This window comes from Medicago sativa, chromosome 8, assembly GCF_051527215.1.
Source record: "Medicago sativa cultivar Bolivia chromosome 8, Bolivia_mono, whole genome shotgun sequence".
In the NCBI taxonomy this organism is placed as follows: domain Eukaryota; kingdom Viridiplantae; phylum Streptophyta; class Magnoliopsida; order Fabales; family Fabaceae; genus Medicago; species Medicago sativa.
The window spans coordinates 94,153,827-94,162,355 of NC_140756.1; the positions used below are offsets into that span (position 1 = coordinate 94,153,827).

General features: G+C 37.2%; 1 protein-coding gene across 6 annotated transcripts; it reads left to right on the forward strand.

Moving 5' to 3' along the window:
• Positions 1-2,748: 2,748 nt before the first annotated feature.
• LOC146903577 (P-loop containing nucleoside triphosphate hydrolases superfamily protein) lies at positions 2,749-7,365 on the forward strand. Of its 6 annotated transcripts, none has more exons than XR_015023580.1 (3): positions 2,749-5,015; positions 5,288-5,393; positions 5,683-6,068. XR_015023580.1 is itself a non-coding variant. In XM_085737823.1 (2 exons), exon 1 carries the CDS (start codon positions 2,848-2,850, stop codon positions 4,972-4,974), a length of 2,127 nt encoding a protein of 708 aa, XP_085593949.1. In that variant the 5' UTR covers positions 2,749-2,847; the 3' UTR covers positions 4,975-5,015; positions 6,798-7,365. The 6 variants fall into 6 exon arrangements, 4 of the variants coding, with proteins under 4 accessions (XP_085593949.1, XP_085593948.1, XP_085593947.1 ...); XR_015023579.1 differs by having other exon boundaries at positions 5,331-5,393; XM_085737823.1 differs by lacking the exons at positions 5,288-5,393; positions 5,683-6,068 and adding an exon at positions 6,798-7,365.
• The last annotated feature ends 1,164 nt before the right edge of the window (positions 7,366-8,529 follow it).

The window sequence follows — 8,529 nt, forward strand, 5'->3', positions numbered from 1 at the left end:
AACCATTAAGGAAGAAATGAAGAAAATATAATTGTAGATCAGCAGCAGGCATTTACCCTGTAATATTTTCTAGTTATTTATTTCTGATTGGAAATTAAGAAATATTTTTGCACAAAATTATCAAATTTCTCTTATCCAAACAAGAAACTTACCCTGTATTCTATTTATATATTTATCATCTCCTTAACATTTTCTCTTTTACTAATCCAAATTAATCCTCGCTAAAAGGAGAGGCATGTGATTGCTATAATGTCTTCTTCTCAACCATATCGATCCATTCCAACAGAAGATAGGTTTAGCTCCCTTCCAGATTCAATTCTGTCTCACATTCTCTCTTTTCTCCCAACCAAAGACTCCGTCGCCACAAGCCTCCTCTCGAAGCAGTGGAATCCATTATGGCTTTTAGTTCTAGATCTCAAACCTTCAAAGACTACATCACCTTATGCCATGTCGTATACTCGGTCATTGTATCACGAGAAATCACGTCGCCAATACGATCACTTTGCCTCAAATTTGGCAAAGAATACAACACCAACGATATGAACAGATTTATTAGTGCAGTGCAGCAATACAAAGAGGAATTGAAAGCCTAGACATTGACATGTTAGAGGATGTTAATGGATTAACCAGTAGCATTTTTAGTTGCAAGACACTCACTGTTCTCAAATTGAAAAACCTGTTCTCTGTAAGATATTACAGAGAACTTTGAGCAAAGGAAGATTTACTTGATAATTGTCATCTTTCACAAACAGGTTCTTTGTATAGATATTACTGTTCCGAAAGGTTTTTCATCTCAGCTAAGAACTTGCTTGTTTATGGGTTTTAGAGGAAGAAAGTGTGACCTTCAATGTGCAGAGTATGTTATGAAACATGCAAAAGTATCACGTAGCATGACAATTCGCAGTGCCTCTTCCATAAATTTAAATGCAAAGCACGAAATATTACGGAAACCTTATATTTGATTGATGAGGACTAGAATATATTTATAATTCCAAGTTTTATATGTCTAGTTTTTATGTTAGAATTTCAATTATATATATATATTGGCTTTTATGTAATTAAAATCCATTCTATCTCCTCTCAATTTTTATTTTCCTTTTCTTACTGGTTATTTTTATTTTAGTTATCTCAATCACTATCGTTTTTTGGCAATTGGTTATTTCAATCAAACACTGATATTCCTGTCTTTTTCTCAAGTTTACTCTCTTCCACATTAGGGTATATGATGCATGTACACGGCTTGCCTAAAGAATGAACAGATAGTTTTATACTAGAAAAGAAACTTCTTTTAAATCAAATCTTTTGGCTAGGGCAAAAATATGCCCTGTGGACCATGTTTGAATTTTCAATATTACATGGTCTGGTTTCATTCCTACAAGCATTAGGACCGTTTGGATTGGTGCGACTGCTGCAATTTCCAGTTGTTTTGTTCGTGCGGTTAAGGGATTGACAGAGCTTGCAGCAGAATTTTGGGTTCAATATAGTAAGGAAGGAGATCTAATTAAGAAGTGGAACTTTGGAGGTTAATAGCATATTGGTTACACCAAGTCTGTTGGTGTGTTTTGCCTTCCAAATCGAAATTCAGATTCAGATTCATGTTGTTAAAGAAACCTTTCTTCTTCTCAGCCCATCTTTTCCATCTGTGCTTGCATGACATTGCACTGACTTTGTAGTCTGTAAACATCTTCCTTCAGTTTTTTTTATCTCCATTTGTTGTGTGTTCATTTTGCGCTTAGAAAGACACCGTGCTGGTTGGTCAAACACACCATCGTATCCACTTGGACTCCTCAAGCTACTGAAAGAAGCCCTCCGGCTCCAATCAATGTGGCGGTTGAGTTTCGTTTGTTCAGAGTATAGAGAACTTGAATAACAGCTCTCACTGCAGGCAACCGTATGTTTTGAGCTACATGAAGTGAGGCTTCTGGTGTGACTTGTGAGTTTCCTGCTATCAATCAACCTACACAGACTTTTCCTTTCTTGCTTCGACACACTTGGATGTGCCTATAACAAAAATAAATAAGTAGACAGTCTCATTAGATGAGATACTGATTGAATAAATGGATTTAGATTGCATGCTGTTGGAATTCCATGCAGTCAAGACATCGGTAATTATTGGATCAAGATCACACGGTCTATATTTTAAGCTCGGTATTTTTAATATTAAAAAAAAAAATCTGCATGTTTTATGCACCGTCCAACCTTAATCAAATGACCGCCGATGTGCATGAATGCACAACATTCTGACTGGATACAACCCAAATGTTTTATGCATTGTAATCATGAAGTGTATATGATTGATTGCTTTATAATTGATTAACATGTGGGAAGACTAACTACTGAGATGGCCTAGTTATAAATGTATGTTACTTGAATTTAGAAAATTAATGTTCTTTTTGGAATCAAGTAATAAATATACGTATCTATAAGGAAGGAAGTTCTAACTTATAAGCTTTGACATGTATGTATACTATATAGAGTTTTCATATCCTCAAGAATCATTAATTATGATCCATTTCAGTGAGTAAAACAGAGACATCACATTTTGCATGCATCAGTATATATGCGAACTAACTAGAGATGGAATTATTAAAAAATGAGTATCTTTATCTTAGAATAAAAAAATGTTAGGCTCCTAGGGGGGTGTATTAGAAACAGTAGTCTCCTACAACTTGGGCCCTACGCAAATTGAAAGAGAAATAATCCAGATCCAGCCAGGGTTTATAAGAGGAAAAAATGAATTAATAACGTGTCAGTGTTGTTTATCGAATCCCCTCCCCTCCTGCAATTAACCAAGCGATACCGCTAATTCCCAAATTCTCTCAATCCATTCCATTCCATTCAACCACCATGAAACGACCCACTGCTGAATTGGCCCCCGTCCCCGCCACCGCTATTCCCAAACCAGTTTTCCTCACCAAAGCCCAACGTGAACAACAAGCACTCGAACGCCGCCACAATCAAGTCGCCGGTCACAAACGCGACCAAGAAGAACTTCTCCTTTCCACTAATAACAACCGCTCCTCCGATCCCAAACCTTCCGATTCCGACCGCCGCGATCGTGACCGTGACCGTGGTCACGATCGAGACAGTTACAGAGACAGAGAACGAGAAAGAGATAGGGAAAGGGAAAGAGATAGAGATAACAGAGATCGTGAACGAAGAAACCGCGATAAAGAACGTGAAGAAGAGAATAAAGCTCGTGAACGTGCTCGATTGGAGAAGCTTGCGGAACGAGAACGTGAAAAGGAGCTTGAATCGATTAAGGAACAATACCTAGGTTCAAAAAAACCTAAAAAAAGGGTTATTAAACCCAGTGAGAAATTTCGTTTTTCCTTTGATTGGGAAAATACTGAAGATACTTCCCGTGATATGAATGTTCTTTATCAAAACCCTCATGAAGCTCAGCTTCTTTTTGGCCGAGGGTTTAGAGCTGGAATGGATCGCCGTGAGCAGAAGAAGCTTGCTGCCAAGCATGAGAAAGAGATGAGGGATCAGATTAGGAAGAAGGATGGTGTCGAGGAGAAGCCTGAGGAAGCTGATGCTCAGCGGCGTAAGGAGGAGGCTGCTGATGCTTATGATACGTTTGATATGAGGGTTGATCGTCATTGGAGTGAGAAGAAGCTTGAGGAAATGACCGAGAGGGATTGGCGTATATTTAGGGAAGATTATAACATTTCTTATAAGGGTTCCAAGATTCCAAGGCCTATGAGGAGTTGGGTTGAGAGTAAGTTGAGTCAAGAGCTTTTGAAGGCTGTAGAGAAGGCTGGTTATAAAACCCCTTCTCCCATTCAGATGGCTGCTATTCCGCTTGGACTTCAGCAGCGTGATGTTATCGGAGTTGCCGAGACGGGTTCTGGGAAGACTGCTGCGTTTGTTTTGCCTATGTTGAGTTATATCACTAGGCTTCCTCCTATTAGTGAGGAGAATGAAGCTGAGGGTCCTTATGCTGTTGTTATGGCACCGACTCGCGAGCTTGCTCAGCAGATTGAGGATGAGACGGTTAAATTTGCTCAGTATATGGGGATTAAAGTTGTTTCCATTGTTGGTGGTCAGTCCATTGAGGAGCAAGGGTTTAAGATAAGACAGGGTTGTGAAATTGTGATTGCGACTCCTGGTCGTTTGATTGATTGCTTGGAGCGTCGCTATGCGGTTCTTAATCAGTGTAATTATGTTGTTCTTGATGAGGCTGATCGTATGATTGATATGGGGTTTGAGCCGCAGGTCATGGGTGTGTTGGATGCTATGCCTTCTAGTAATCTCAAACCAGAGAATGAAGATGAGGAACTTGATGAGAAGAGGATTTATAGGACTACTTATATGTTCAGTGCTACCATGCCTCCTGCTGTGGAGAGGCTTGCTAGAAAGTATTTGAGGAACCCTGTTGTCGTGACTATAGGTACTGCTGGAAAAGCAACTGACTTGATCAGCCAGCATGTGATCATGATGAAAGAATCTGAGAAAAATTATAAGCTTCAGAGATTGTTGGATGAGCTTAATGACAAGACTGCGATTGTGTTTGTCAACACCAAGAAGAGCGCTGATTTTCTTGCTAAGAATTTGGACAAGGAAGGTTATCGCGTGACCACTTTGCATGGAGGGAAATCACAGGATCAGAGGGAGATTAGTCTTGAAGGATTTAGGACCAAGAGATATAATGTGCTTGTTGCAACTGATGTTGCTGGACGTGGTATTGACATTCCTGATGTGGCTCATGTTATCAACTATGATATGCCTGGGAATATTGAAATGTACACCCATCGTATTGGGCGTACTGGTCGTGCAGGAAAGACGGGTGTGGCTACAACATTCCTGACTCTTCAGGACACTGATGTCTTTTATGAACTTAAGCAGATGCTCATTCAAAGTAACAGTCCTGTTCCACCTGAATTGGCAAGGCATGAAGCTTCCAAATTCAAGCCAGGATCTATTCCCGACAGACCACCTAGGCGAAATGACACTGTTTTTGCCCATTAGAGAATTTTCTTGAGGTTTAAAGGCATATATGTGTATTGCAGGTAATAATATCAATGAACATTTTGCTAGTGATGCTTAGGAGCCTAATATGTGCGGTTATATATAGGATCATGTATAAAGTTCAATTAAGGCATTCCTTTTGTCTTGATATCATTGCCATTGCTATTGTTATGTCTGACTACAGTTGCTACCTGTTTATTATATTTCTAACAAGAATTGATAATTTTAGATGACAGTCTTTTGATTGGTCTTGTTATTTGGCATTAATCTTTGTTTTATGCTTATTATGACATAATGCTTTTTGTCATTTCAGGTTAATGTTTGTCTTTTATGATTTTGTTTATTGATTTCTGTAGGCTGTGCTAAGCTACTTTATGAAAATTTGATGATGTCAAATCATTGAGATGTTCTAAGTGCTTGTATGTATGAATTACTCCTTTGTGTTATAGGCTGCTCTAAGTTGTAGTTACTATGATTCTATCTGTGGTGGCATTATCACATTTTATTTACTAAAAACTGTGGCCGGCACAGTTCTAAAACTTAAACCACCACGATTAGCAATCCTTATCCACTTTGAAGAATGTAAACAGTATTCAGAAGGTTGGAGCTACTGATCTATTCGGTGGCCGCCTAGTTAGTCAATCCTAGATAGTGTCATAGTTGGGCAGCCATCCTAAAAGGGATATGGTTGGGTTTGTGTGTTGCAAGGTGAATGTTACTAAAGGCCAAGAGGAGCTCTCCTTAGGAGGCTTGAAAGATCAGGACAGAATATCCCTTGTGAAGGAATTGAGGATTCTTAGACATCTGCATTGCATGGAACAACTAGTTTTATTGAACTAGCAAGCTTTGCTTTTGCTAAAGACTGTTGTAGATTGAGCACTGCAGGCATGACTAGGTTCTGAAATTGACCATTATAACTTTTAAGAAATGGCTCATTTCCAACTGCAACATACCTGTAATAAATAGAGCTATGGTTTAAAGACCTATAAAAATTCAACTTGTAGTATGTACTTACTACACTAACAAAAACTCTAGCTATAAGGCATGACATCAAAGAAATAAAATGCAAAAGGCATCTCAGTTATTCACTCCAATCAAATGCCCAAGAAGCAATTTATTTGGCCTTATTACTTTACATTGTGTGTATATTTGGAAGTTCAAATTAATATAAAATGCAAAAGAGAATAGTTGGTGCAGTACTTGGTATGACAGTATACATCAACATGATAACAAAGTGCTGCAGGCTAGAAGTTGGAAGTTCGGTAGCACTGACACGGCAGTGACACGAGTGGTTACATTTAATTATATAATATTCTCAAATTATTTTCAGCATCGATGTGTTAGTGTCGTGTCTAATGCCCATGTCGGAGCTGCATAGGTCAGAAGTGGACCAAAAAGACATGAAATTCAGAGCTTCTACTAAACATAACAACTCTAGGTTCTTGGCCATATATATTATCCAGTAATATGATCAACCAAAGCCAGTGTTCAGAGGAAAAAGTTCATTTGCATGAATGCATGATATTTTACTTAAACATGCAAGCCATACTCTTCAAGCTAACTCAATAAATATTCTTATTCTTGAGAGTATATCAGTCTTGTACACTGGCTTTGGTTGATCATATTATCTTAAGATAGTACTATTTACTGTAAAAGGCAAAAGCTATCTAGAAATTTGAAAGGTAAAATCATTTAGATACATACCAGCTTGACTTATAGTTGTTGATTTTGAAAGAGGAAGAAAGTGATAGAAGAATAATACAGTGATAAGGTAGAAACAAAGTTAGATGTTACTAACCTGATATCAGCACCACCTTTCCCAGTGTAAGCAGAGATGTTCTGGCGAAGCCACAAATCAGAAGAAGGGGAGGAACTCAAAAGAGATAACATCTCGTTGGGAATCCCAACCATCACCTGAATTCCACTTCCCATGGGTGCCTTAAGAACATCAGCCTCTGCCTCAAACAGTTTCACTTTTGTGATCTTGTTGTCTTTTAAGAGATCAACCACAGTTGAAGGCTTTAACTTGCGGAATTAAATTGTGCCCCAGTTTACTCCTATGGCTGGTTCTGTCAACGGAGGAATCCAGCATAAACCCAACATCATTATTAATGCCAAATTAGCCATACCAAACCTGTTGCAGGGCTCTGGAAATGTTTTACCTTGCTCTTTGGTTGGGAATTAACAAAGCAAACACTCACTCATCACATCACTCAGATTCTATGGCACATACAAACGTTGTCTTTTTTTTTTTTTTGCCTTCAATGGATGTTCAATTCAAGACAGTTCAGTATCCTTTTGATTTATTTATGGTTATACAGTTTTGAAATATATATTCTCAAATAACCAAGAAAGCATTCAATGAAACCATCACATTTGTATTTTTGTTGCAGCAATAGATTTGATATCGATTTGGACAAGTAATATTTTTATTCTCTTAGCTTGTTCATACAATTGTTATGTTATCAGAAATAGTCAATTGAGTCACGACAATTAATGAACGAAATATCATGCATGGTTTGACCGTAAAAGAAAAGATGATCAAATATAAATTAATAAACTTTACATTTTTATCTTTCAAAAAAAAAAAACTTTACATTTTTAAAATATGTCACTTTGAAATAATATCACTCAATTTTACGATACACAATATTGTGAAACTGAATACAGGCAATACAAACAAAAAAGAAGTAATGTTCTTAGGGAATCTCTCATATTAGAGATGCTTTATATGGAAATGGTAAAACAACATTGGTGCATGTTCTTAGGAAACAAAATATGTGTGCATATTTTATGGCTAAGGAAAGATCACATGCAAGGTGCTCTGCTCGTTGGAACTGTCATCCGGCTGGCATGGAATCTCTCATTCTGAGAGATAAGCTTGGAACTTAGTTTTGCCTCTCCCTCTTTTTTCTTTTTCTTTTTGCCTCGTTACTTTGTAACACCAAAAAAAAAAAAACAAAAAAGAAGTAAATGTTACAAAAATGAGATTCTTACATTGAATTTATAGTTTTTCTTTTAAATAGAATTTTAGCTCATGCAATGTGTTTTTTTTAGGGATGGCAAAGCGGGCCGGCCCGCCCCATTTAGGCATGTCCCGTCTAAGCCCGCTAAAAACGAGACGAGACGAGCCGAGTCAAATTTTGTGACCGAGTCCAAAATCTCACCCCGCCCCGTTTAATGGCGGGTTTGCGAGTTGGCGGGCCGGCCCGCCAAACAAAAACTTTTTTTTTTAATTTTTTTTACAACTTAATTGTTACAAAAAAATTATGTTGCTTTTATCGTAAAAAAAAATATAAAAGAATAGGTAGCAAGTAAATTTGTGAAAAACAAAATAATTATCATAAAAAAATATAAAAGAATAGGTAGCAAGTAAATTTGTGAAAAACAAAATAATTATCAAATTGTCGAATTCAACATCATAACTAATAGCAAAATAAGGCAAATGCGCAACATAAAACAAATCATAAAATAAATCCAACAATCAAATTATAAAATAAGTCTCAAAATAAATAAATTAAACAACCAAAATAAATCCAAAAGCATAAAATAAGT